The sequence below is a fragment of the Rhinichthys klamathensis genome, unplaced genomic scaffold (assembly GCF_029890125.1).
Source record: "Rhinichthys klamathensis goyatoka isolate OS25496 unplaced genomic scaffold, OSU_Roscu_1.1 h1tg000181l_1, whole genome shotgun sequence".
Taxonomy (NCBI): Eukaryota; Metazoa; Chordata; class Actinopteri; order Cypriniformes; family Leuciscidae; genus Rhinichthys; species Rhinichthys klamathensis.
The window spans coordinates 4,916,336-4,943,830 of NW_026606709.1; the positions used below are offsets into that span (position 1 = coordinate 4,916,336).

Consider the following 27,495-nt stretch of genomic DNA (forward strand, 5'->3'; position numbering starts at 1 on the left):
TAGCCTACTGTTCAGAAATAGAAAGTAGCACAGCCTGCTTTATTTACGGGGTTATGGCTGCATTTCTGCTGTTCCTTAAGCTCCATCTACTGTCAGAGAGTGAATATGCATTTTCATTCAGTGCTTCTCCTCCATGTTGGGCTTGTTTACATTAGAGAGCGGATGCCTCTTTAAGACAGCGCACAATGTTGTAAAGAGTAAAAAGTATTCTTAAAATGCATTCTGGTAAAAAATATAAATTAGCTTTCATTCCCATAGTACCTCATTTAGACGTCTTGAGGCATAAATTGTTCAGCTTCATTTCTGTCATAAACATCTCTTGAGTACCGGTATTAAATTTCCACTCTCTCATTTTGCTCGAATTTGCCCGTTCTCTTCTCCCAAGTGACTCACCCCCCCGTCTCATCTCTGGTAAAGCGCACACTGTGATGTACTACATAAAAAAGACGTGTGTAACACACTGGGTAGGCTACTACCAAAGACTTGGTGCTACACAGCCTAAAAACATTTTTCAATCAGATCGCCTTCAATTTTAATGCCTAGCAGAAAAAATGCAAATATTTAATAGCCTTAAAATCAGGAGATTCTAATTTCAGACTTTTAAGACTTTTAATGCCCTGTGGGGAACCCTGCAAGGGTTATGAATAATGTTCATAATAAGACCAGGAGTCTGTAATAAAAAAAAAATTGATTTCATGTTGACTTTAAATTTGAGCGTAATGGTGTGACAAAGACATCAGAAAAACTACCACGTTTGGAGACCTCACTTTCCTGTTGTGTTCCCCTTACACATGCTATCCTTCACAGCAAATCATTAGTGATATGGAAACTCATGAACACACAGTGAATATAGTCTATGGATTACCATGATACAGCTCTATAAAGGAGCTGTGTGGTTGGGACACGTATTTGACAGTTTTAGAACTCGGTAAGAGCAAATGACAATCATGCTGTTATTTAAATTCACACAGTCAGCAGAGCAGTTTCCCCCAAAATACACACTAATGACCTGTCATCATATCAGGTCGGCTCTAACGTACTAATTAGAAACGTATTTCAAGCTATATTCATCCTCTTTATAATGTTTAAAGCAAGGTAAAAATAAAAGTAGAATCGTGATTAATAAAGGAAACCAAAAATGAAGCTTTAACTTCTGTTGATTCTGCTGAGGGCTGGGCGATATACCAAACATTTACCACATATTTAGTATTTTTTTGCTGATCTAGAATTTTATTAGCATCTAATCCTCTGTAACAAAAATGCGGATAGTGTGGTCAAGTTTGATTCATTCACCCGAGTCGGTTCTTTCAAACTGCCCGATTTAAACACTGATCCAACTGATTATTTGGGTTAACTTTTCAGAGCAATCCTTACATGGCACATAAGTTTTAAAATGTAATGCATAATATTCATGAATTCTTTCTAAAATTCTAAAAGTCCACACTAGAGGCTTAATAACTACTAGCAAGTTTGTAACTAACTTTGTACTTTATTAGGTCGTAAGCTCTCCGTAAAGTAATGCATAGTCGTATAATATGATGTTACCTTCAATGATCCAATAGCAGCCTTCAAATACGTGAGCAGAAGTTGTGTTGCCATGTTTATCCTTCACTCCAACTTCTTTTGCCAAACGGTAAGTTTACATTAAATATAATACTACTTTATCATGAATAACTTAAGTGGTTTTATATGTAAATAACATTCAAAAACTGTATTTGAAACTAAATCAATAAATAAATACTGATAGTATTTTTACATAAATTACATTTATTGATTATGTCTAATTTGATCTGACATGCACAACACAGAGGCGCACTATTAAGGATGGGTTCGGGATGAAGAGCCGCTAACAAAGTCATATTTTCACAATGTTCTCTCTCTTAAAATGTAAGTGTAAATGTCAGCGTTATCGTGAGTCTAAAGAATTGAAGTCTGTCAGGTAAAACAAGAGCTTTTTGATGCAGTTCAGTCAGTTTGCTATTTTATTCCAACCTTTACTCCTGATAGGAGGCTTCAGTAAATATTTAATATATATGCAGAGTTACGCTTCAACTAAGTTTAATGGTGCAATGCGAAACTATTTAGTGGTGCTTAAGTTGTAAATTAGTGCCAATTTCCGTCAAAACTAGGCTATGTTGTAACTTACGCACAGCTGGTGCAACGGTCTCTGTTTATTATGTTGGTGCATGTAAATAAAATGAAAAAGTTACTTCTTGCTTAAATGTATCTACTTGCCAAATATTGCTATTTGGTAAAACTGAAAAATATCGTCCAGCCCTACTACTGTTACAAATTTGTACATCAGAAGCATTGACGCAATCTGCTGGGGGAAACCCACTAAGCCTGGACACACACGGGCAGCGGAGAGAAGTAGATTTGTAGTCGGAGGGCAAAAGCAATACTCCACAGGTCCAGTGGGTTGTCAAAGTAACGCCGCTGGCCATGTTGTTATGAAAACAGCTGGCCGGCAGCAAACATGACAGGGTTTACGTTACCTTTAGGGGCACAGCAGGGGCAGAGGTACAGGGCTCTTCGGCGAGGGGTCCCGACATAGGGCTCAACTTCCACAAGACAGGAAAGGAATGTGAGAGAGAGAGAGAGAGAGAGAGAGAGAGAGAGAGAGAGAGAGAGAGAGAGAGAGAGAGAGAGAGAGAGAGAGAGAGAGAGAGAGAGAGAGAGAGAGAGAGAGAGAGAGAGAGAGAGAGAGAGAGAGAGGTGACCAGAAGAGTGAAGTCAAGAAAGAGGAGAGAAAGAAAGAGATGTGGAAGAGAAAAAAGTGAGGAGCGAAATCAAAAAGAGAAAGAACTCTGGGGAGAAACTAAAAGCAGCAGTGTGATGTGACATAGTGGGAGGAAATGACAAGGGACAGAGCGCAAACATGAATGAACTGAGAAAGAGAGGTGAAATATTGCTTCTCTTTGAACTTTTCCTTTTGTGCACTACTGAGGGCAAATAAGTGGCGACTCAAAAGCAAACCTAATGTCTGCATAGGCTTCATCAAAGAAGTACAGTATGCAGCTGTTGGTCTCCTGAAAGTGGGTTCTATTCGTTCAGAAAACTTAGGTGGAATTATTATATCATCTTAGGGGATTGGTCAGGGTGCAAAATATATTTCTCAATCCTCACACTACGTCTGATATGGAAATCAGCAATCTATTCAGCAGGTGTCAATCCAGCCACAAGAGAGAAAAAAACAAAAACAAAAAAACAAGCGTCAAATGCACTTGAGAAGAATGACTGGCACCAGAGTAAAGGATTTCGCCAATGATGCATGGGAGCAAATGAAAAGGCAGATACTTGTACAATTCTTTGAGCTCTGCCATGCCAGGGTGACAGAATGGTTTTTAAAATGCTGAAACAATTGGATGACGGATGTTGGGCAATTCACAACAAGGGACTATCACAGAGGAGTTTGTCAGCGCAATCCTTGAAAGCCAGACTGCGACCTTGTCTGCATTCAGAAGCGGGTAAAACTAATCAGCACTAATACAACCTTGTCTTATGTGAAGAATGAGGAGATTTTTTTTCCTTAGTTGCCTATTTGCCTTATACGTCATCTACACTTTGTGTAAATAAACAGACATTAAAGGGTTTTTTTTTTCACTGAAAGGATTTGTTTAAATCTAACATGCAAATCTAACATGAGCACTCCTCTTAAACCTCATCATCTCATATCGCTGGCTCGTCCTCTGCAGTTATGGGAAGAATTGGGGAACTAATTATCCATGAAAAGCAACAAGCTCGCATTCTTATGCAGACATGCATGGTAACGACCCGCGGGGAAACCAGGCCATAAACAAACCGCACACTGATGCAAAGTTACACAGAAATCTCAAAACGGCTTTCTGAAGTTTTTAATTGGTTACAAAAATGGGGACAACTGTATTGTTTTGGAAATGACGACCAAGTGTTACAGCCAAGAGATGTCTTACTGACAGTAATTATGCAAAGTGATTTTGAGCTAGGATTACGAGAAATCCACCAACTGTTAGCAGGTCTGCCAACAACTAGATTGTGATGAGAAAAACTCACTTTTGCAGGACAATCAATCCAAGTGCACAGCTCGCATGTTTGCCACTTAATCTCTGTGCAACTGTTAATAAAACAAAATAAAAAGTAGCCACAAGCAGCAAGTATGGGGTTGCAGCATTACAATTCCAAAACAGAAATCTAACGAACTTTAGCAAGTTTAACTCGTTTTTGGATTTCAAATGCTTTTCCATCATCTTGAGCCAGTTTACCAGAACATTTATAAAATGTGGATATGTTGTACTTACCTTAGTTTCCTAATTAAACGATTGTTGATACACTTAAAATAATAAGATGCCTTTCAAGAACTTATTGGCATGCTATGTTTAAGAAACACCTTGTTGCATTGAAAAAGATTCATAAGATGGTTAAACAATGCCTCAATGTCCTTTGAAAACAATGGGTAATTTATTCACCATAACCACGCTATCTCCTGCCTGCGTGTGTGTGTGATTTCGGCATGGCTTGCCTGTAACTTCACCGTGTGATCAATGAAACACAAGACAATACACTCATTCAAACAAGCACACAATATATCCACAGTGTGAGATGTAAGGTTTGGGAATACAGTGAAAGACGCACCACACATGATGGAATCAATCGCAATGAGGTACAAACACTGGGATCTTTCGGGGTCCGGGCCCCCTTATGCAACTGAGCAGGTATGGGAGGGAAATATGAAAACTAAAATGTTGGCGAGTAAAGCAGACAGGGATTGGCTATACAAAAAGGCTAGAGGGGAGGGGCTTAATCAGGATTTCAAGCTAGCTACATCTGTTTGCTTAAGCATTTTGGATTTGTTCTGCTACATATTAGTGGAACATTTTTAGTTTGCAAACTAAGATCAAAACTGAAAGCAAATTGAATGCCAATGCAATGTGGGAAAACATTGTGTTTTGTTTGGCTCAGATTTGAATAATACACAAATATATTAAATTATTAAATAAAATGTTTATGTTTACAATTTATTAATATATTTAAATAAAAAAATGAAATGATCATTAAAAAAATTTAATCGTGAAATATTTTTTAAAAAGTATGTAATATTTATATATAATACATTTAAAAAAAATACAGGAAATAAAATACAAAATACTACATACAAGAATAGACATTTCATATATATATATACAAATTATATATAATTAATATTAGAAATTGCAGGGGCAAATGTGAGAGAATTTAGGCGGAAGGGGGTAAATAAGAGAAGACAGGCTTCAGTAAGTACAGGGGGAAAAGAGAGGGCGTTAGTTGTTAGTCCATTTCAAGCAACAGATTTGAAATACATACCGCCCAGATGCAAATCCAGGATCTCACTGTAATTAGACTCTCCCCAATAGTCTACAATAAGGATATATTAGAAACATGTTACTGCACACACAGGCACAGCCAGTAGCTTCAAGTCATGCATATGTTGCACACAAACACACACGCAGCAAGGTATGCCGAATATACATTTACCACAACTTGTTATTTGGCATGTAAACAAATGTAGTTAATTGAATTTATATTGCATGTCCCGTAATGGTAAATGGGCACATAGATTTGTTGCACCGCTGTGTTCCGCCACAAGGGCAGCACAGACTCTGGAGTGCGAGTATGTTTTCGCATCTAAAACAGCTTTTTTTTTTTTATTCCTGTCAGTCATTGGTAACACCATTTCGATGTTCACAAGCCATACACATTGTCTGTAGTATAAAGGGTTAAAATGCTTGAATACGTTTTTCTCCCTCATATGACTTGTTACACTATTCTGATGGTCCACTTTAGATTTTCTAACTATAAGTAACTTTGTAACTACATGTCAACTTATTCTACTAACCCGAACCCAACACCTAACAGTCTACCAATACTCTAATGAGAGTTAGTTGACATGTAGTTGCAAATATACTTATAGTTAGTAGAATGTCTAAAGTGGAATATCGAAATAAAGTGTAACCGAGTAATCTGTATATGAGGAAGAAAACTTGTTATTCAATGCATCTCGAGCATTTTAACCCTTTATACTACGGCTTGTGATCCTTTGTTACGCTGAACAACAAAACATGAATATAAAGCATTTAGAAGACAATTTCCAAGAAAAGGTGTTTTAAGTTTGACAAAATGGAACGGAATAGATTCAAAATTACATCCTCCATCATTCATAGTGGATTACATCCAGTGAGGCGGCACACAAATCTATGCTTGGCGTGATCGGACTGACTGGGCATGCAATTGAGACACTCATGAGGAGAGACGAGTAGAGACAATGCTCGGCATGAGGATGGCATGATCCGCTGGGATGACTACAACACCTACTAGAGTTATCACAATGGATACCTGAGCGTCTCTTACGCTGTTTTGGACTAACACTAGAACCTTTATACAACCCTTAGAGAGAGTAAAGGATAAAAAGAGATTAAGAAACACTAGATATAAAAGATGGAATGGAGAAGGAGAGAGAGGAAACAATAATTGCAAAATCATTATTTTTTTCTACTGCCTGTAACTACCCTACTGATTCACAAACCATACATTTTGTACAATTTAATTTGTTACAGCTAGAGTTACTTGAAATTATTAACATAATTTGTTCACATTTTGCAAAAGGAAACAATTATCTTTGAATCCAATAATGAAAAAGATTCTAGCAATTCATTTAGCTGTTACTGTAGCACGTATTGAATGGAAAGTATTTGATAGCCCCTTGTCATGTGCAATTCAATGCAGAAAACACATACAATAATGTTAATGGGACTGACAAAACATTAGTTCTGCAATATCTATATTTGATATGTTAGAAGTAATTTGATTTAAGGCTTTTCAAGTGAATAAGGTTTTTTTTAAAAGATAATTTATAGAGGTAGCTGGGGCAGATTTCCATTTGTATGTCAGGTACAAATACTTGGAATTGACAGATTTCTTTTTTTTAATTTATTTTTTATGTAAAAATGTGTCCAAGAAGGCAAAAAAATAAAATGCTTGCAGCTGGAGAGCTCAAAAAGCAATCTTGGCGAATAAATAATTTAGAGCTGAGCATGACTAGGGGAAAAAATTACATTTACTACAAAAATGTCAATGACTTTTTCAAGGTTTTATTAATTATCATGGCCTATTTCAAGCCTGCAAATCACAATTGTAACATTCCCTGATATTTCCAGGTTTTCCATAATCACAGGAACCCTGATTGAAATGCTAATGCTATATCTCAAGCCTGACAGAATGAAACAAATTTAGTAATGAGATACAAGCTTCTAGCAAGGTTTGTATAAATAAAAAAGCGGATCCTGTGCATCAGAATACTAACCCAAGTTCACGAAATGGCTTTTAATCAAAAGGCAAAGGATGCATAAACACAATTTCACTTTTAATTTCTGCACTGTAGTTTGAAGCTTGAAGCTAGAAACAACAGCAAGTAGCGCTCTGACATAAAGGTCAAAGAATAGCTACATAGAAAAGCATGAGTTATGAAGATCTGCTCCAAGGCTTTAACCCAGGGGTCTCAAACTCAACTTAACTGGGGGCCGCTGGAGGTAGAGTCTGGGTCAGGATGGGCCGCATCAAGTATTCCACAAAAAAAGACTATTCAAGTATTCCAAAAAAGGAGCACAACTGATCCAATCTTCTCAATCTTTATTATTAACGTTTCTTCTGAACTGTTCCTCTGAATTTGAACATTCCTTTCTGTACATGATTGGTTCTTCATGAGCTGTCTTTCTGACAGTTAAAGTTCATTTTTACAAACTTTCTTTGTCTATAACACATATTTGTGATATTTATATTTGCTTATGTCCTTTTTATTTTCTTTATACAACACATTAATGATATTGAATGTTTTTTGTTTTTTTTGGAAGGCACATTTCCTTTTATTATACTTAGAAAAACAATTATTGCTTTTGAAATACAAATATTTGCAGTCATGTCTGCCCGTCTTATTGAATTCTTTCTACACATGTATAGTGTCTCAAATTACTGACTGCACAAATCAAAGCAAACCATCTTATCAACCTGTTGGACACATATTACAAGCTCAAAATGATTATTCTCACATTGTTTTAGAGCAGGGGTCTCCAACACGTCGCTCGCGAGCTATCAGTAGCTCGTGGCCTGATTGGTGGTAGCTCGACAAGGGGCCGTTCACATATCGCGCTCACATATTTTGCTCGCTCAAGTTCGTTATTTCAAATGTAGGCGCGCGGCAAGCGCGCTCATAATTGAAGCGACGCGCTCATTTTTTCCAGGCGCAGTATGTTTGTACTTCGCGGTTGTCTCTGACAACTATTGACAACAAACCCACCGTGTCACGAGACTATCTATGGTAGCCCATAAGGGATAAAAATTATTCTTTTTTTTTTTTTAAACGCGACACACGCAACGACGGGCCGCACTAACATTAAACTTTAATGTCAAGTAGGGGGCCACAAAATATCACCCTGCGGGCCGCAAATGGCCCGCGGGCCGCGAGTTTGAGACCACTGCTTTAACCCTTCAGCAGAGCATCTGAGGAACCATTTTGATCAACAAAAAAAAAAGTGAGACAAAGAGAGAAATACCTGCTTCCCCTCGCAGCGCCTTTTCCACCGCGACACCTCTCTCCTCTAACTGCCTCTGTTTCTCTTCCACCTGCTCCAGTTGCCTCTGAATGATCTGATGAATCAAAAAGCAGCTTTGGTTGACAACACACTCTATTATTCTGCATGATAATGGCTGAAATTCAACTTTGACAAACTCATGCAAAAAAAGTCATTAATATGCTTTCACCTGGGCTCTGTGGAGCCTCTTGAGCTCCTCTTGCTTGGCCTGCCTGCGTGCAGCTTTTTGTACTCTTCTTGTCAGCTTGGCGTTGAGTTCCTCCTCCGTGTACGTCTTCTGCAAAAGGAAATTAAAAGTCAGAACATGCGCTCCTGTAACCTGTATCCGGGTCAGTTGAAGGCGGATCCTTGTCTGGTGTCTCATGGACGTCTATGGCAGGAGTTTGTGTAATATATTACTACAGCAGAATCTAAAACAGAGCAAAATGTCAAAGCTAATCCACTACTAGGCTGAAATACTTCTGACTTACAATTCTAAAGCACCTCTATATGCGATTTTGGCAATAGAAATCAAAAGTTTATATCACAGTACAAGTAACTTTTTTATCACAGTATTGGTACTGTATATACCTCAATATATATATTACAATATAGATTTTTTGCTGTAAATAAACTAATAAATGACATATGTATTATAACCAAATTTTTTTGTAAATCCAGTGAAAGAAAGAAGTATATTAAGTATATAATTATGACCGTAATCACATTATGGGTAAAAAAACAACAACCTCAAAACAGTATTAAACATTACAAAATGGAGAGTTGACTCAAGCTCTAAATTTGCAAACTAGATAGATTAGACAGTCAAGATATAGCTAGACCACAAATCTTTAAAATATTGATTTGTTACACAAATGCATCATTTACAAAACAGACAGTACTGTGACTAATGTCACAAGCTCTTGTTGTCTGTGCATTTCATCACAATTGCACAAAGCCAAAGTGTAAGATAGACCAAAGTGTAAGATAGACAGACCAAAAAAAAAAAGTGACTCTGGAGATGCTTCATGAAAGTCAGGTAAAAGCTATGAAATGAGAAAAACGAGTTGCATATGAACCAGTGAGGTACACAGTATAGAAAACGGTATGCTGAAAACAGCCAGAAAGCCATTTGAGAATGTCATGTGATGCAGTTACATCCTCCAGCAGAAAGGGGGTGCTTTAGCCTTCACCATGCTGCAGAAAACTGTTAGTAATAAAACAAAGCAATCTCTGGACCAACAATAACAGACAGGGGTTAGGCATGACGGTGTGATACAACATGCGTAAAATAGGTAGACCAATGGGAATGAATGAACACACTACCTTTGTGGCATACGATCTCTTGAACGCCAATGCATGAGGTACATAAACAGACTTAGAAAAATAAATTGGAAAAAAAGGAAAACAAACAAAACAAAAAATATGCGATTAGATGGGTTAATGTACAATTAAATCAAATCAGGATTCTACGACAACACACAAACACAAACATTTAAGGACATTGGGATGAGTGCATAAGTACAAATTAATGTGATTGTGTTTTGTGCAACACAATTATACTCTGGGTCCAAAATTAACATTTACCAGCCAACATTTTTTTCCACAACCTCGTGTGGCAACCCAGACAGTATGTAAAATAATCATCACATTAACCAACAAAACTGGTAAAAAATGGCAAGCAAATATCAATGGCCAAAATTTTTTCCATTGGCAGGTGTGGTAAAAAGTTAATTTTGGACCTTTTGGACTACAAGATTACTCTAAAAGATTTGCTAGAGGGTAAGAGCACAAACAACTACCCCCCCCCCACCCCCCCCCCCCCCCCCCACTAAATAAAATAATAATTTGGACAAACAGAATACTTAAATTATATATATATATATATATATATATATATATATACAATTTATATAAAAAAAAAAAATCACGAAACAGTTTCATATCCACTAGACTAGTTAAGAAAGATGAACACTGCACTCCAAAAGTGCCTTTTTAATTCTATGAATTCTGGTGAACACTATGACTTCTTGTTCTATACATCTAGCTCAAGTCTCTCTCTATTCACCTTCACACAAACGCACAAGAATGCTCGATTTCGTACAGGTTTCGAATGAAACACAATGCTGAACAATATTTTTTTATGTTTTAAAAATATATATATTTACTGTTTTTTTTTTTTTTTTCGGCATAGTGTTGCATTCGTGTTCCGTCTGAAAACCGGTAGTTATTGTGCAATACATAATCACTGAAATACCTCTTCCTCTTTTCCTTTCTCCTGTTCCATATCCTGCATTTTCACCCTCTTTTTCTCATTCTCCCTCTCTTTTGACCTTTCCTTGCCCTTTTCTGTCACTCGTCCTTTTTCCATAGCCCTGTCCTTTTCCTTTTCTTTGGATTTTTCATCTTTAATCGTCTCTTTTTTCAAATCTGACACCAAGTCAAACAGGTCCACATGGCGCTGAGAACAGTAAAAAATGTCATTAAAATTCGAGAAGCTTCAGAAAGAAAACAATAGACTCAAATGAGAAAAAAAAGAGGATCTTTAAATATCATATAGACTTACATCACTCTTGGACTTCTGAGAGGATCTTTCCAGAACATCGTCACAGGAGAGATCAGACTCCTCAGAAAAGCTGAGATTTCTCCTCAGACGTAAATCTACATCAGTAAATTAAAGAGAACTTTGCATAAGAAAATCACCAGTTGAAAGAGACTGAGAAAACATGTGCCAGTTAAACTAAACTAAGCAAAATTCTGCAAGATTTTAACATAACCCATGAGGATCTGTAGTGAGCCGTACGCGTTTATGTCACAAGCTTCAAAGTGGATTAAAGTTTTTGACATGCGCACAGCACACTGCACGGATATACAGATTTTCCCGCTCTTGGCGCATACTAACCATCCACCTTTCTCTGTTTTAAAAAGCACACTTAGTATTTATCTATTTTGGGTCCTAATTCGGAGACAACGATCACACAAAGCTTTGTGCCATGATGCTTATATTCATGGGTGCACATCATTTTTTTGGTCTGGTTCTCAAGGGAGCACCTGGAGATGCTTTACACGGCACACTTATCCTACAAGCTGTCGACATCACTTTCCTCCTGACTGCTCTCCTCACAATAACACTATTTGTTCACAGTAGAAATTAAATATAGCTTCAACTTTGTTAAAGCTGTATTTTATTTTATTAACATTAATGATACAGACTACAACAGGAATATTAAGGCTGCTGTCACTTTAAGAGACCGAATATACTGACACACATCAGGTTTCTTTTTCGACTGTTCACTTATGACATAACCGCGAGAATGCTTGCCGAGACGGGTATTTTGACATAATTTTGTTTGAATAATTTAAATGATTAAATTGACAAGACAAAACGCGTCCAAATGATAAACTTTCACTCTATGACGGTTAAACTTAGCAGTTAAACCGTGAATCACATGGGTGCCGAACCGTGGGGCCTGGTCCGTACAGATCAACTGCGATCCATTGTACCCCTAATAATCAATTAAGACACTTATCATCAGCATTGCTATCTTACCAGAGATGGAGAAAAATCCTATTCCAGTAAGTAAACGTGTACCTGTCCCCAAAAATGTAAAAAAAAAAAATGTTGCTACTCAAAAGCATTTCCCTCCACGTTTTCATTTATTTTTACCACGCATGTGCATCCCGGTAATATTTTACGCAATATACTTTCATGCTTATTACATGTACCACAATGTTACATGTTATCTTAGCAACATGGTAACGGTGAACTCCATTGAAACTACTTTTAAAGTGAATCTACCGTGCTGAGTGTTTCAGATCGGTCACTTATGAGGTTCGATGCCAGTTAGGATGCTGGCTTAGAAAGGAGCTGCCTTCGTAGGTTTCATACTAGATTGTAGAATAAGAGCTAGGATAGACACTAATGCATTTTGACAGGGATGAAAAAATCTGAATGAAAAAAATCCAGCTGACCTGAGGACCTGTCCAGAGGTGATTCTTTCTTCTTCCCTGAGTCTACAGTTGTAGAGCTTGAGGGTGTGCTTGGGCATGATTTGTTGTCTTTTTTCTTTTTGTCCTTCTTGTAGCCAGAGAACACCGCCTTCCACAGGGACTTGTGCTTGGGTGGCGTTTCTTCAGTGCCAGATAGTCTTTCATTTTTGGCTTTCTTTTCCTTTTTGTTCTTGCGTGGAGAAAACAGTGAGCTGCGTTTCTTGCTTTTGCCTCCTGTGGAGCTCTCTGAAGATGTGACTGAACTGTCCAAGGTCTTCCTGGCCGGTGTAGTTAAGAAACGGTCAGGGAGTATGTCTGTCTGCTTTTTGGACTCCAAGGCCTTCACCGCAGAGTCCTTGGGGGCATTTAATTGCTTTTTGTTTTTTCCTGTTGTCTCGGGAACATTCCAGGCTACTTTTGCCACAGCACCCTTGGCAGCCTCTGTTTCTTTCATCTTACTAAGCTGCTTGGCCATAGCATCTTTCAGAGCTTGGCTTTTCACAGACTTTTCCCGTGCCCTCATTCGCTCTTCTGCGATCTCCTTGGCTTCAGGAGAAAAATGTTGGGGATTTTTTGCTGTCCGGGAAACTCCTTCAGTAATGCTGGGCTTGCCATTTTCCATTGCCAGTGCCAGGTGGAAAGGAGGCTTGTCTCGGTTGACCTTGCTGGTTGGCGGGGTGTAAAATCTTTCCAGACCACTTGTATCTGGAGTGCGGTCATCGTATGTGTCTTCAACATCGTCAGCAAATGGTATCTCTTCTACGCACTCCACAAAAGACTTCCTTACTTCTTCGCGCCGTGGTTTATTCGGTTCCTTTACCCTCATCACAACAGGTGGGTTAGTTCTACGGGTCGGCACTGGAGCCATAACTGATTGTGGTTGACGGGGACTAACTGGAGTCTTAGGTTTAGGAGGCATAGTCTCAGATTTGGGTTCCTCAGTACCTTCAAGGAGGTTGTCCCAGGAAGCCTGAGGCCTTTTGTTTTGGAGAGCAGCTGGCTCCTCATTAGGTGGGGGTGGTGGGGGACTGGAAGGAGGTGTGAGCATGGTAGAATCAGAGTTGTTGTAGCTGTCACTAGTTGCTGTCTGACTGGTAGTCACACTTCCATTAAGACCCAACCCTGAACTGCTGCTCAAGTCTTTCTTCTCAGAACTATTGCTCTTAGGTTCCACTGGAGATATAACCTGACCCTCCAAGGTAATATTGATCCTGCGTATGATAGAACGTCCCGTGAAAGTAGGCTTCTGCTCTTCAGACAAGTCCTCTGGGGTGTAAGACCTGGGAGATGATGATTCAGGCGTTGGAGCTTTCACAATGCTCTTCTCACCCGTTATTTTGCTTCGATCTAGAGGTGAGAGTCCTAAACTTTTTCTGATCTCTGCACTCTTCATCCAGAACTCTTCAATGAGGTCTGTTTTCTTGACGGGGGTTTCCTCAGGTGCTGAATCATTCAAAGGTTCATTGTTTCGGTTCTCAGAAGCAGGTTTAGCCAAAGGAGTGGAAGTGACTGCTGGTACTGGCTGCGTTCTGACAGGGGAGCTTGTGGAGAGGGGTGAGGGTGGCTCATGGCAGGGTTGTGATTGGGTACACATTGGAGACAAAGGATTACCTGTTGGAGAACAAGCACAAGGCTGGACAGGTGATTTGGGAGATGGCATCTCTGGTTGTGGAACAGGTTGGGAGCAGATGGGCGATAGAGCAACAATTTGAGCAACAGGAGAATGGGGTCTTTTAGCATCAGGACTCTGAGGTGGGGGAATGTTCAGTTTGGCATTACCAGGTAGATAGGGCTCAGGGAAGAAACGTGCACCTGGAGATTTAACTAGTATTACAGGAGAAACTTCTTTCACCTGTATAAAGAGAAAAATAATGGCAGAATTTTATAGTATACAGTGGCTTTTGCTGCTACTTTAAATACAGAGCAAACAAGTGAGCCCAATACATTTAGATCTCGCAACCCTGTATTACCTCCTCTATGGGTAAAGCAGGTTTTTGGATTGGAGACAGCACAACGTCCACAATCAATTCCCTTGGATTTGCAGATGTTTTCTCTGCAAGGAAAAATAAAATTGGCTCAAATATTGATGGACATCGAAAATCCCCTTGAGTTGAGATTTTAATCATCAAAGTCTGAATAATTATGAAGCAAGACATTGATGCAATATGTTCAGAGACGCAAGTCATGCAAGGACATGAACATTTGCAAATGATTGGTCTCAAACAAAAATGGAAAAGGCATGAAATTATATGATTATGATTAGGTTATGATTACCAGTGTTGAAAACATGTCCCTGGCTCTCTGGTTTGCCCATATCCACTGGAAGCGTCACCACTTCATCTATGCAATGTGAACGAGCTTCAGCCTCTGCATCTGAGGGAATGTCCTCTGTGACATTAGAAATTAAAATAGTGTGAAAGTCTGTTCAAAATATATGGAAATACATTTTAAAAAGTAAGATTTTTGCAAAAGCAAGCAAATTCTGTATACATTTCTGTTGACAGTGTATTACAAATACTTTAAGTTGTCAACCCTGTTACCATCATATTTCCCCCTTTTGAATAATTTAAAATAAATTACCAAAAAGGTAAGCGACAAAGTAAAGTCAAAGTAACTTCATCTCATGTTTGTCAGTAGGAGACAGACAACCTTAAAATATCAAGTCTGTTAACCTAATTTTATTTACTAAATCGAGACACAAGGGCTGGTATTGCCAATTAAACTGTAAAACATGTAACACCTTAACCTTTCTAAAGGCGTAATAAAATCACAACAAAAAATGGCATGTGGATTTGACAAACCTTGATCTATTTCGGTACCCGGCTCAAAGTCAGGACTGCCTGCTTCTGCGTCGTCATCCTCTTCACAAGGCTCTGGGATGACAGGAGAAGAATAAGATGAATAAGTTGGGCAAAAGAAAAAAAAAAAAGTAAAAAAAAAAAAAAAAAAAAGTAAAAACTATTCAACTATACTTATGAATATTAGAAAATCTTCCATGTACAGGTGTTAGCAGCACAAAACAGTTTTGTGGCTAAATTATGAAATAAGTGTGCAAAAAAAGAAGCAAAGAATGTATCAATCATATAGCTAACAAATGTTAGTCTTTAGGGAACTTTAACTTAAACACAATGAGAGTACATGACAAAATGTTGAAATAAACAAATGTTATTAGTAGTTAAACACATGCAAGTATGCAAGTTTACACAGTCAAATGGCTTGGGCTCAAAATCAGCAGCTGTTGAGAAGGGTTGGGATGTGGGTGAGTAAAGAGTTGTGAATAAAAAGCAATAGCACCAAACTGAACATTACACACAAATAAATATGAAGACTTAACTGGAACACCCTCTTCCACTCACCACCATTTTTGTCAGCAAATTATATTCATTAATGTTAATATTTGCACAAAAGTTTTGCCTATTACCAGCAAAACTTTAAACCATAGCCAAGTTTTGTTTGTTTGTTTTTTCACAAGCTTCAGAATCGTATGCAACCATTTTCATTCTATTTCTGTTTTGTATGCTCAAGGTTGTCATATGAGTTTTTTTGGCGTGTCCACTCTCTGAACCATGAAAATATCTAGAAATGTTTTTAGTTCTTTTTGGCTCCGTAGCCTTGTGCTGTAGATGAAGTGCTCCGTGTGTCCTCCAGAGATGCACCACAGACATCCTGGGACAACAAATTTAGAGTGTACGAATTCTTTTAACATTCTGTACACTGTTTTCTTTTTTATTAAAGGACATTTCATAATTTGTATTATTTCAGAAGAATACTTAATAAACCATGTTGGATTCATACATTAGTCAGTGTGTGTTTGGATCAAGCTGAATTATAAAAATCACACCAGACGCTGTCTCACGACTGCAGCAGCATGCGGTAGTGTCGACTTTGATTGCATGTTGAAACGTCACATGCAAATACGTGTTAAAAAATGATTGCAGTGGTGTTAAGTGTTCAAAAGTCCTGCCATGCACTAATGTGTGTTTCAGTTGGCACTAATATAAGCTTTTTCCTCTCTACCTTCAGACATCGAGTCCAGCCAGGCTCTGACAGCCTCATGACGTATGGATTTGTGGGAGGGGGCTACAATTAAATCAATGGAAAATGGAAATGGGAACAGGTACATGAAATGCATAGTCACAACAAAATACAAAAATACATTCATTCATGAATAAATCAAAGAGATCAACAGAAAAATGGGCATGTACTTAGTTAGCAATGCCCCAATATCCACAATGTTGTTAAAAGGAGACATAAGGACACAAAAAATATAGGAGAACAAATAACTCAACGAGAGAAAGGTCAACATATTGTCAACAATAACAAACAGTGATATAAATAAAAGTATCAAAGCAAGATAAAAGAATACAGAAAGCAGCATAAGCAGCAAGCAAAAGACTTGTGGATGAAAGGAAGAGGACAGAAGTTGTCCAACTGACCAGATAAATTCACATCAAAAGCGATCACACATGCAAATCAGACACAAATCCCACAACACCTGGTAACATTCATCTAGAGTTCACCACTATTAAAATTCTGGTTGATGCTAATAATCATTTTCATGTTATTTTAAAATGTAACAAAAAAAAGGCTACAAGTGGATTTGGGCATCACGCCATTACAATGTACAACATGAAAAATGGATATTCATTCTGAGATTAACAAAAATTTCATTTAATCAGTGTTTTTAAAGATTAACTAAGTTAGAAGGTTAATATTTAATATAATATAATATTTAGGTTAATATAACACGAGGACAAATATTTGCGATGCATGTTAATACCAGGTGTAAATGGGACCATCTACCACCCCCAAAAAGCCACCGGGCCCAGGTATGACTCCTCCACATGGGGTTACCTGTGGAAGAGGTGGGCTGTGTGAGCTGGGTGTTCAGCGAGGGCTGAGAGCCTAAGGGTGACAGCGAGGGGCCCTCCACCACCCTTCCAGCCTGTTTGGATGTCCAGTGTTTGTCCATCTGGTTGTCCAGAGGGTCTACTGGATGAATAGCTTGCTGGATGTGCAGGTTCCCAGCTGCATGGTGGCATTACCAGTAGCCATTAAGGTGACAAGATCATTTTGTAGGATTAATTGGTGAGCCCATTAGCAGGTCAGGAACAGAAAATCCAATTTGTTTGAAAAGTAAAAAGGGCCAGGTCACGAAAAAGTCCCCATAGGCAGCAATGTGAGCAGAGAGTGAGATTCAGCAGCAATAAATGGCCAGACAGAAACAGTAAAGACAAAAAAGATAGGAGAACATTATAGTTTAGAATAGACTGTGTAAAGTGCAAAGTTAGTAAATACTTTCATGGAGGAGCCTTTGCATGCTACTTTTTTTTAAATTACAGCAATAAAAAAAAGTTTTAAAAAAAGCACCATCTCACCATAATTTGTGTTAATGTTATGGCTATATGTAACTACTGTCTGTACTCCCCCCGGTGGTAAAGGGAAAGAATTGCACCCCTTTTGGGGACTTCCTGAAGGTAGCCATCTTAAGCAGGAAGTGATGTGGCAAGGGGAGGGGAAGGGAGACAGTTTTTTGACCTACATTACATCACACTGCTTGTTTTGGAGCACAGAGTTTTGTTTTTAAGTTTTCACCTTTTTGTTACAATAAAGCTCAAGTCTTGTTAAAACAGGTGTAGCGTCAAACATACTTTCCCTCATGGAAGTGGCTTAAGAAGGCAAGGAAGCCATTACATTAAGCCATTAACGTGGGTGCTTTCACACTTGATCTACTGGTGTGAATTTGAGTAAACTTGATCAGAGTTCAGTTTATTTAGTCAGCATGACACTGTTGAATCTAGGATAAACATTGTGCCATGAATTAACAAGTTATAAGGCCTTTTTTTTGTCCACAAATCACCAACATTAACGATGGATTTAATGTAGTTAACTGTAACCATGGTATTGTGGCAGAAATAGTCAAATGTTTATACATTATTCATTACATGGTTCGTACATCCTTTTGGAGAGTTAGAATTTAGCACTTTCAAATGACTTTCAAGCGCTTCATTCTTTTTACAGCACTTCAAAGCTCTAAATATTATCTAAATTGAAATTTGATTTGGTTACACTTCATTTTAAGGTATCCATGTTACAGTGTAATTATGCATTTAAATATTGCGTAATAATAATTAACTACATTACTATAAGGCTAAGGGTTGGTTTAGGGTTAGTTGCATGTAATAATGCATAATTAATAGTTATTACTACAGTAACTACATGTAAAGCCCAATTTATACTTCTGCGTCGAAATCACGCCGTAGCTACGTCGTAGCCTGTGTGTAGCACACATCCCTTTCGGCGTACCCTGACATGCACCTCTCCAAAAATATAACAACGCGTCAATTCTAGATGGACCGCAAGCGCTGTGATTGGTCTGCTAGAACCCCTCCTTCGGGTGTCACTCTGCATGTGTAATTGCACATCAACGCGACAACGACCCAGAAGTAAATGAAAACCAACGCGTAGCCTACAGCGTAGAGGCTCCGGCGTAGGTCCGACGCAGAAGTATAAATCAGCCTTAACGTGTAACAAGGACACTTAAATAAAGTGTTACCTGTTATTTTTTATGTGATGACCAAAAATAAGATTTTTTTTAAATCCCTATAAAAATTTGGTTTTTACATATTACTGTTGTTGATAAAAATTAATTTTATTTGCATCTCAAGCTCAGTGCTTTACTGTAAGGAAATAAACATGTAATACCATTAGTTACTGCACTTATTAATGCAAAATAATAGTAATTTTATGATTAAATGACCTTTATAATTAAAAATCCCCCCCAAATCAAGTGCTGGTGCCACCATCTATAGAACTTAGTGGCACCGGTGCTATTGCTCTCAATATTAGTCTGGAGCCCTGTAATGATGATATAATTTGCACATTATAGTAGGCCTTTAATTCATTTCTCATACCTTGTTGCAGAAATGTCATGCACTCTTGCATACATTCTTTGCATCTCTTGCATTACATTTTCGGCAGAAGAAATTGCTGTGTCTGTTAATGGGATAGTTCACCCAAAAATGTAAAAAAAAAAAAAAAAAAAAAAAAAAAAAAAGAACACAAAGAGTGTAATTTACTCACTCCCATGTCATTCCAAACATACAAAGGGAGTCAATATTAACCAAAATGGTTTGGTTACCCACATTCTTCAAAATATCTTTATGTTCCACAAAAGAAAGCCATACAATTTTGGGGTGAACTATCTCTTTGAGGTTCGGTAAAAACTAAAAACAGTAAAAACATTAACAAAACAAGGAAGCTGGCATCCCTGTTACCCAGATCATCTTCTCTCCCTGTTACCAAGCTCAGATTCAAACCGCTCATCTGTTCAAACATTTTCAAATCATTCCAAGACAAGTGTGAAAACACCCTGATAAAATCTCATTCAAAACACCTTAGTGGTGTGAATGCACGACATTTCAACTCAAATTAACATTTTAACAGAAAAAAAGAGCAATTAACATTTAAGTTCATGGTAAAAGCTCCATAGCCGTATAAAATCTAAAAAAAATCAAGAGCCAATTAAAAGAGAAAAGCAGGAGAAATTAGCAAATTGAGTTAGCTCAACAATTCTTCATTTACAGATGAAGTTACCAGGTATCAGTATGTGCTTAAAGCCAAACGCATCCACAAGCATCACTACCTTTAAATTTACCCGTATCCTCTTCATTTGCAAGATTCTCCAACCAAAGACCTGACTGAAGCTCCCTCTCCCAGGGCAAATACTCTCCCGCTGTCATCCCATACAATTACCCCAGCACACGCACATACACAAAGACAAACGATGGAAAGACGGAGCAGAGGATAAAGAGACAAGTGACAAGTAAAAGATGGGGAGAAAAATACAATATTCACAGTACAGGATGACACACAGAACAAGGAACCTCTAATAACATTCGGATACAGGAGTACTGAGGACTTCAACATCAGCCACAGTACCACCAAACTAGCCTAGTGAATCTATAGTGCCATGGTGAAATAATTTGTAAACCTAAGGATTCTGCCTTCAGAACATATATTCTGATTGATGAACAAATGGTTCTTATGAGTTGGATGAACAATAACAAATTCAAAGTTGGGTTTAATCACTCTATTGAATGCTCCAGGGAATCCGTCAGATTGGGTACTGAATTAATATCTGATTCACAGCAAGTTATCAAGACTTTCATTAATAGGGCTGGGTACCGAGTTCGGTACTTTTTAGGTACCGACCGAATTGCCTCGATACTACCGAGTATCGAAACATGTCTTGTTTTTCGGTACCACATTTCGGTACCTAAGTGGTTAATCTCGTCAACGTCAGTGAAACAATAAGCATGCAGCATGATTGGCTGTGGCGGAAAAACACTAGATTACGCGGCTGCCCAGAGACGCGGCTCGTCGCACGTGAGGCTGCAGTGTGTGTGTGTAAGCGTGCGTCCCAACCCAGATAGATAGAAAATATGTGGAAATTATCCAAAGTGTACCTATGTCATGTGCCAGACTCGATGCCAGATGCACGCGATGCAATATTTTCGACAAGATCATTGCTGCCAAGACCGGCAACACGGTAAATCTAGGCACTGAAGCGCACAAAATACACTTGAGAGTAATGGTGTTCACATCGAACGCGAATAGAGCGTCAAATACGCGTCTATCGCGTCTAGTTCGACGCTTGAATCTTCAGCTCGAGTTCAAATTTTTCAACTTGCGCGGAAGACGTTCGCGGCAAACGCGTCACCCAATTCGCGTCATTCGCAACGCCCGGCGCGAATGATGCGTCTATTCGCGTCTTTGCATTGACTATGTATGTAATCTACTCGCACAAATAATTAAATTCGCGTTCGGTGTGAACACACCATTAGTTCACACTTGTTCATTAATAAACAATTAAAATATCTCCTTGCTATTGTTTCCACATCCATAATCATTAGGCTACTTTTGCCAGTGCTTTGCTGCAAGCTTCACGTGCAGGTATATATCCCGCCCCCCAGTAGCCTATATTTAATTTAATTCACATTTATTTGTATAGCATTTTTCACAATACATATCGTTTCAAAGCAGCTTTACAGAAAATGCATGTCTAAATTACAATTTAGAGTGATCTGTTATCAGAGGTGACAGTGTAATGCATTTCAATTAATTTTCATTCAGTTTCATCGTTAATTAATGCATTAAGTTAAAGCAGAAACAATGAGCTCATTGAAGTAAAGAATACATGTTGTTAAATGATTAGGAAACATAGAAAACTTTAGCATTGGTGCTTTTTTACATACTCAAAATATGAGTGTAAAAAAGTCAACAAACTGAAAAAAAAATTAGGTAATGTTATATTGTTAAACCTGGTTACATAAAATTGGTATCGAAAAAAGTATCGTTCAGGAACCGGTATCGAAGTCAAGGTATCGGTATCGGTATCGGTACCGAACATTTTGTTACGATACCCAGCCCTATTCATTAATATCTGCCCATAACTAGTGATAACTATTACCATATGTGTACTTTAGATTTGTGAGCAGGGCTCCAGACTAACTTTTTTTTACTAGGAGCGCTGTTGCCCCTGACTGAAAATTTTAGGAGCACAAGCAGAAAATTTAGGGGCACACCTTAAATCAGCTTGCAATGCAATTATTCAAATTTCCCCCAAAATAACTGTAATACTGACAAATTCTTTAATAATAAAGAGACTTAACGTACAGATATTACGATATGCAGTTTTATTTTAAGTTCACAGGGCTCCAGACTCAAATTTGAGGGCAGCATCACCTCAAATAAGAACTCACACTGAAAAAAAAAAAAAAAAAAAAAAAAAAAAATCTGGTAGCACTGGGGCTGACAATAAATCACTAAGCTTAATTTAGGGTGTAGATGAAATTAACTTTTGTTATTATTATTATTCATAATGTCTTAATATTAATTAAAAAACAAAAGGAGTGAAAAAATGTATATTAAGGATTGAACATAGCCAATAAACATCCTACTGTTTACAATGGTATTTTTTTTAAAATAAGTGTTTAAATAAGAGTTATCCAACATCTTAAAATTTTTAGTTTTAGGATAATCTTTGAAGGATGAACAAAAAATGTGTTGGTCATCACATAAAAAAAATACATAAAAAAAAAGCATTTATATATGATATTATAGTTTTGAAGTGCTAGAAAAGATGTGTAGGCTGCGTTTGACTATTTCTGTCACATTATCATATTTATGGTTAGAGTTACTTACTACATTAGCCTAAATCCATGGTGAATGTTGCTGATTTGTGGACTGAAAGCCTTCTATAAGTTTTTCTCCTGGTTTCCACGTCAGCGCTGTTTGATCTGATATCTATGGTTTATAACAGAGCTCTGCGCCGAATCGGAATGTTTCTCACTGGATCTCATAGCGATGATGTTATTAATTCTGAGGCGAATTCAATGGATTTCTTCACTGGATCTCCTAGTAACAGTGTCGCGTGAGCGAGATCGGCCCGCGACTGGCAAGTTCGGGTCTTTATTTTACTGTCAATGGTTCGGGGGGCTGCTCCATTGATATAACTTACATAAGAAAGGTTATGCGCTGCTCTGTCTATTATTCGTAATTAACGGTCCATGAAGCATAAATGAGTAGCGTATTTTCGTTCCACTTTCATTTTGTTTGCATTCGCTGCTTGGTAACGAGTCGAAAGATCGCTCATTGCTCAGACGCACGCTTGTGATATTTGTCTCCGTCTCCTTCCCACAGACACGCGCGCTCTCTATTCTTGTCACACTCACTCATTCCGGATTCAATGACGCGCCCCTTCCACGCTTTATGCGTTTAACGTGAGGCAAATTTACTGGTCGCACATGTGCGACTGGATGTAAAATTCAGGCGCACACTCTCAAATTTTAGTCGCAAAATGCGACCATTTGGTCGCAGTCTGGAGCCCTGGTGAGTCATGGTTGTTTAGTTTATAGTAGGCCTATGTCTTAACCTATTATTTTATTGATTGATTGATTGTTTGATTGGCTGTTGATTCATTCATTTTATAAATAATTATATTTGGACTTATGCAATATGACAGTATAATACAAGTACCAAAAAGTACTACATATTGATGTCTAAAAATATAATACCATGGCACTATAGAATCCTTGATTTCAGATTGGTTGACAGATGTTCCTGTGTTTCAATAATTCAAAGGGCCATTGTCAAATAGTCCTTACCTATTTGTTAGCTTTCACCATGTAAACTACTTTTGACTCATTTCAAAAGTATGTGTTGAAGAAAGTTATAAAAGGTTCTTTTTATGAAAGAGAAATACAAGACACAGTTGGATGAGGAAAACTAGTTAATTTGCCAGAGATGCCATAAACATAAGAAAATGCAAAAGGTTGAAAAGGCGAATAACAGGAGCATAGTATAAACAAGTTTAGAATCTCTGAATGAAGTCTCACTGATGAGATATAGCAGTGTAAAAAAAATATATATATATATATATATATATATATATATATATATATATATATATATCAGGGGCTGAAGCTCTGAGGTTAGAGCAATCTCTCGGGAAATCTTTTGTCTTACATTTTTCATCAGAAAAAGTCTTACTCAAAGAGAAAATGTAATTTCAGAAGTTCTCTGTGAATATGAGACAGCAGACAACCCTGGTGAACATATAATATCTAATCAGGGGAGCTAGACGCCACATACATAAAAATGATATGAAGTGGAAAGAGGAAATGAGACTCAGCAGAGCAAACACATTACAGTCTTTCTAGTCGTTTAGAATTATCTGCTAAACAGAAAAAGAATAGAAGCTACTTCAAGATTGCCTTCTAAAATCAAATGGACCGCCTTCAAACGGGCCTTTCTGTCCAGGACATCCATCTGCGGCCATTATTCATTGTGTAGAGACACTTTGATCACCTTCACAAGCACAATGAAGCCAACAGCACAAACACGATGCTTACCATCACTCGATTCCTCCTCTTCCTCGTCTTCATCTTCATCATCTTCCTCCTCCTCTTCATCCTCGTCCATCTCTCCATCACCGTAATGAAGGCCATCTTCGTCTTCAGCTGCACCAGGGTCGCTTTCTCCCTTTAATTTAGTGTGGAGCTTCACCGCCTCTTTCCAGGGCACCCCACCCAGATCGGACGGGCCGGTCGCTTCCGGTTCTTCATCCTCTTCCTCCATATCAGACTCTGAGCTGCTGCAGGCACAGAAGACATGGATGTGTTAAAAATCAACAAATGGCGCCTGGCTGCTCTTTTTACTCGCAAATAAACACCCAAAGCAAGTTACCTACACTATCGTTTAAAAGACTGGGACAGGTTACATGAAAAGAAGGAGGGGAACGAGACACCGCGTCTTAGATCAACACTATGCGAAACGCCATCAGCGTGACCGTGTCACCAGCCAATTAAATTGGAGTGTGTACACATGTGCTTCAGACACCAGTGCCAGTGATGCTGATGACGTTCCCCATAGCGATATATAAATATATTTACATGCCATTACATTATGCTGTTGTTTTCTGTCACATTTGATACATTTTAAGCATACTCGTATTAAGTAAGTAATCATTTATTTAAAAATATATATCTTCATGACCCCAAACTTTTGAAAGGTAGTGTACACTAGATCTAAAATAACAAGAATAGGGAGGACAGTTATAATATAGACATAATATGTCACTTTATTTTATTCATAAGGGATTCATTGGATCATGAAAATGGTCTCTAAATAAGGTCACTATATCTCTATACATGGTCTCTATGTCTCTCTATAGACTTCAGGACACTTGCCTGCATATTTAAAAATGTTTTGATTTCAAGCCAGAACATTAAAAATTCAACAACGGTATAAAAAAAAACTGGCAACACAATGTCCTCAAATTGTAGTTAAGAGACTCAGAGGCTGTCCTTGTTACTCCAAGTCACTTTCCATGAACAAATTACCATCTGCCAAATTTAAATGCCAACTCATATCTATCATATGAGACTGGAAGTAAAAAACAAGGAAAAGTTTAATAAAAAAAAGAAAATACACTTTGGCCACACATTTTGATTACAGCAGAATTATAGTAGTAAAGTAAGTACTAATGAACGAACCCTGTTTTAATTTGTAACATGTAATGGCCGAGAATTATTTTCATTAATACTGGTGCTCACGTTATCAGTGGTGATAGTAACCGCACAGCAACACCCTAGCACAGTGTAACCAGCATGACGTAAAGAAGAGAGAGATACCTGGATCCCTCCTCGATGTCGGTGGGTTTGTCCAGCACACTGCTGAGGTTGTGCTCGGCCTGTGTCTCCTCGGGCACCTCCTCCAGCTCCTCCTCTCTCATCATAGACAGACGGTAGTTCTCCAGCTCGATCCTTTCTGGAGTCCCTTTAAGACGTTTGGCCACGCTGGGCTCTGTAACCCCGTTCACCTCTGTCACTGTGATGGACAGAAAAAAAAAAAAAATGTAGTTAATGTAAATAGTTCATATTTAACAGAGAGGGAGAGGCTCAGGGCTGGTGTGTAGGGGTGACATTGTAGAAATTAGCATACTATTAGCATATTAATTGTGATGATGCTCATAAATTCTTAATTTTGTTGGTGCAAAAAGCATTAGGTGGTAATACAAAGATGTATAAATCCATTTTAGTTTATCATCTCCCATAGTAACTCTTATCTAGACGTACTGTCTATCCACCCCACCTCATCGAATTTCTACATATCGATGTTCACTTGCACTCAGACAAATAAAACAAACACAGTCAAAGTTCTCTTTAATTTTTATTTACACAAGCAATGTGTTCTTCATTATTCAACATATATACTAGATTTAAATATCACGTTGTCAGTAAAATACCCTTAAATACATCCTTAAATAATAAATACAATGATTACCTTGCCTTTTTTCCCTTCCTATAAAGCACCTCGTAAAAATATATTTTTAAATATTAAAGAACTTTGTTTTAACATTAATGAACAGGTAGACATGTGTAAAACTAATATGTCTATCCAGTTAAGTAAATCCCAAAACCCAAATCAAGCCAGTGAGAACATTTTGTGCGTGTAATTTAACACAAATCATGACTGTGGTGGAAACGGTTACAGGGGTGAAGCATGCAATCTAAAACTGAATTATGATCAATGTAATCTGAACTCACTGAATAATGGATATCCCTCAATATATAGATTATGTAGTGACAGACCCCATGAATAAATAGTGTGTCATGTTCAGCTGATGCATATTTATGATTCCAGACTAATCTGATCCTTTCACTCAACTGCTAAAGGAATAAAAAATGCTTTCATATATTGGACACATTTCACTAACAAATCTAAAAGTATAAAAGAAATTATTAAAGAAATTATAAAAACATATATTTTGCATAAAGAGATTGTCTGTTTTTAGACCAATTATATTTGTTTTTAGATCAATTATATGCAGTACTGCAATGAAAAATAATAATAATGGCACAGCAGTATTCATTTGTTGCTGTTGTTGTAGCATTAAATGAAAATGAAGAAGAGTCAGTACAACTGAGATGGAAATAATGTCACAATGCAACCGTCTTAAAAATAAGCTTCATTTTCTTTATGCAAAATATCATTTCTATTTTCTTTTTGAGGTGACATATAACAGGAAAATTCTTTATGAGATTTAACCTCTAAAATGTATATGATTAATGTTAATTAAGATGCCGCTAAAACCTCTTAAAAACACTATAACCATGTACGCTTTATATATTTCTTCCTAAGTAGCACAAACTCACCGGCAGGTTTGTATTGTAAATCATTCTCAGTGATACACACATAACAGATGCCATGAGCATTGGTGTTAGTATGCAGAGAAGAATTAGGAAATGAACAATCACTTGGACAGAGATGCAAGAATTGATGGGAGTGTAGACCAATCACAGGCACAGATGCAGGGACTAGCTCAGCAACAAGCTGCTCTGATAGGAGAGGGGAAAGGTAA

The 27,495-nt window shown here is 37.8% G+C and overlaps 1 protein-coding gene across 35 annotated transcripts in view; it reads right to left on the reverse strand.

Moving 5' to 3' along the window:
• Window positions 1-27,495, reverse strand: part of mical3a (microtubule associated monooxygenase, calponin and LIM domain containing 3a) — a 125,320-nt gene that overhangs the window by 5,892 nt on the left and 91,933 nt on the right. For 14 of the 35 annotated variants that reach the window (XM_056261350.1, XM_056261349.1, XM_056261352.1 and 11 more), the window contains 17 exons: window positions 25,766-25,961; window positions 24,485-24,726; window positions 20,215-20,304; window positions 17,424-17,597; window positions 16,587-16,649; window positions 15,371-15,442; window positions 14,844-14,957; window positions 14,540-14,622; window positions 12,552-14,421; window positions 11,146-11,240; window positions 10,837-11,040; window positions 9,906-9,956; window positions 8,770-8,877; window positions 8,562-8,655; window positions 6,349-6,399; window positions 5,320-5,370; window positions 2,496-2,561 (listed from right to left, as the gene is read on the reverse strand). In XM_056261350.1, coding sequence (XP_056117325.1) covers window positions 2,496-2,561; window positions 5,320-5,370; window positions 6,349-6,399; window positions 8,562-8,655; window positions 8,770-8,877; window positions 9,906-9,956; window positions 10,837-11,040; window positions 11,146-11,240; window positions 12,552-14,421; window positions 14,540-14,622; window positions 14,844-14,957; window positions 15,371-15,442; window positions 16,587-16,649; window positions 17,424-17,597; window positions 20,215-20,304; window positions 24,485-24,726; window positions 25,766-25,961 — 3,624 coding nt within the window. The remainder of the gene's footprint in view (window positions 1-2,495; window positions 2,562-5,319; window positions 5,371-6,348; window positions 6,400-8,561; window positions 8,656-8,769; window positions 8,878-9,905; window positions 9,957-10,836; window positions 11,041-11,145; window positions 11,241-12,551; window positions 14,422-14,539; window positions 14,623-14,843; window positions 14,958-15,370; window positions 15,443-16,586; window positions 16,650-17,423; window positions 17,598-20,214; window positions 20,305-24,484; window positions 24,727-25,765; window positions 25,962-27,495) is intronic. The other 21 variants (XM_056261380.1, XM_056261355.1, XM_056261383.1 and 18 more) reach the window with 18 other exon arrangements.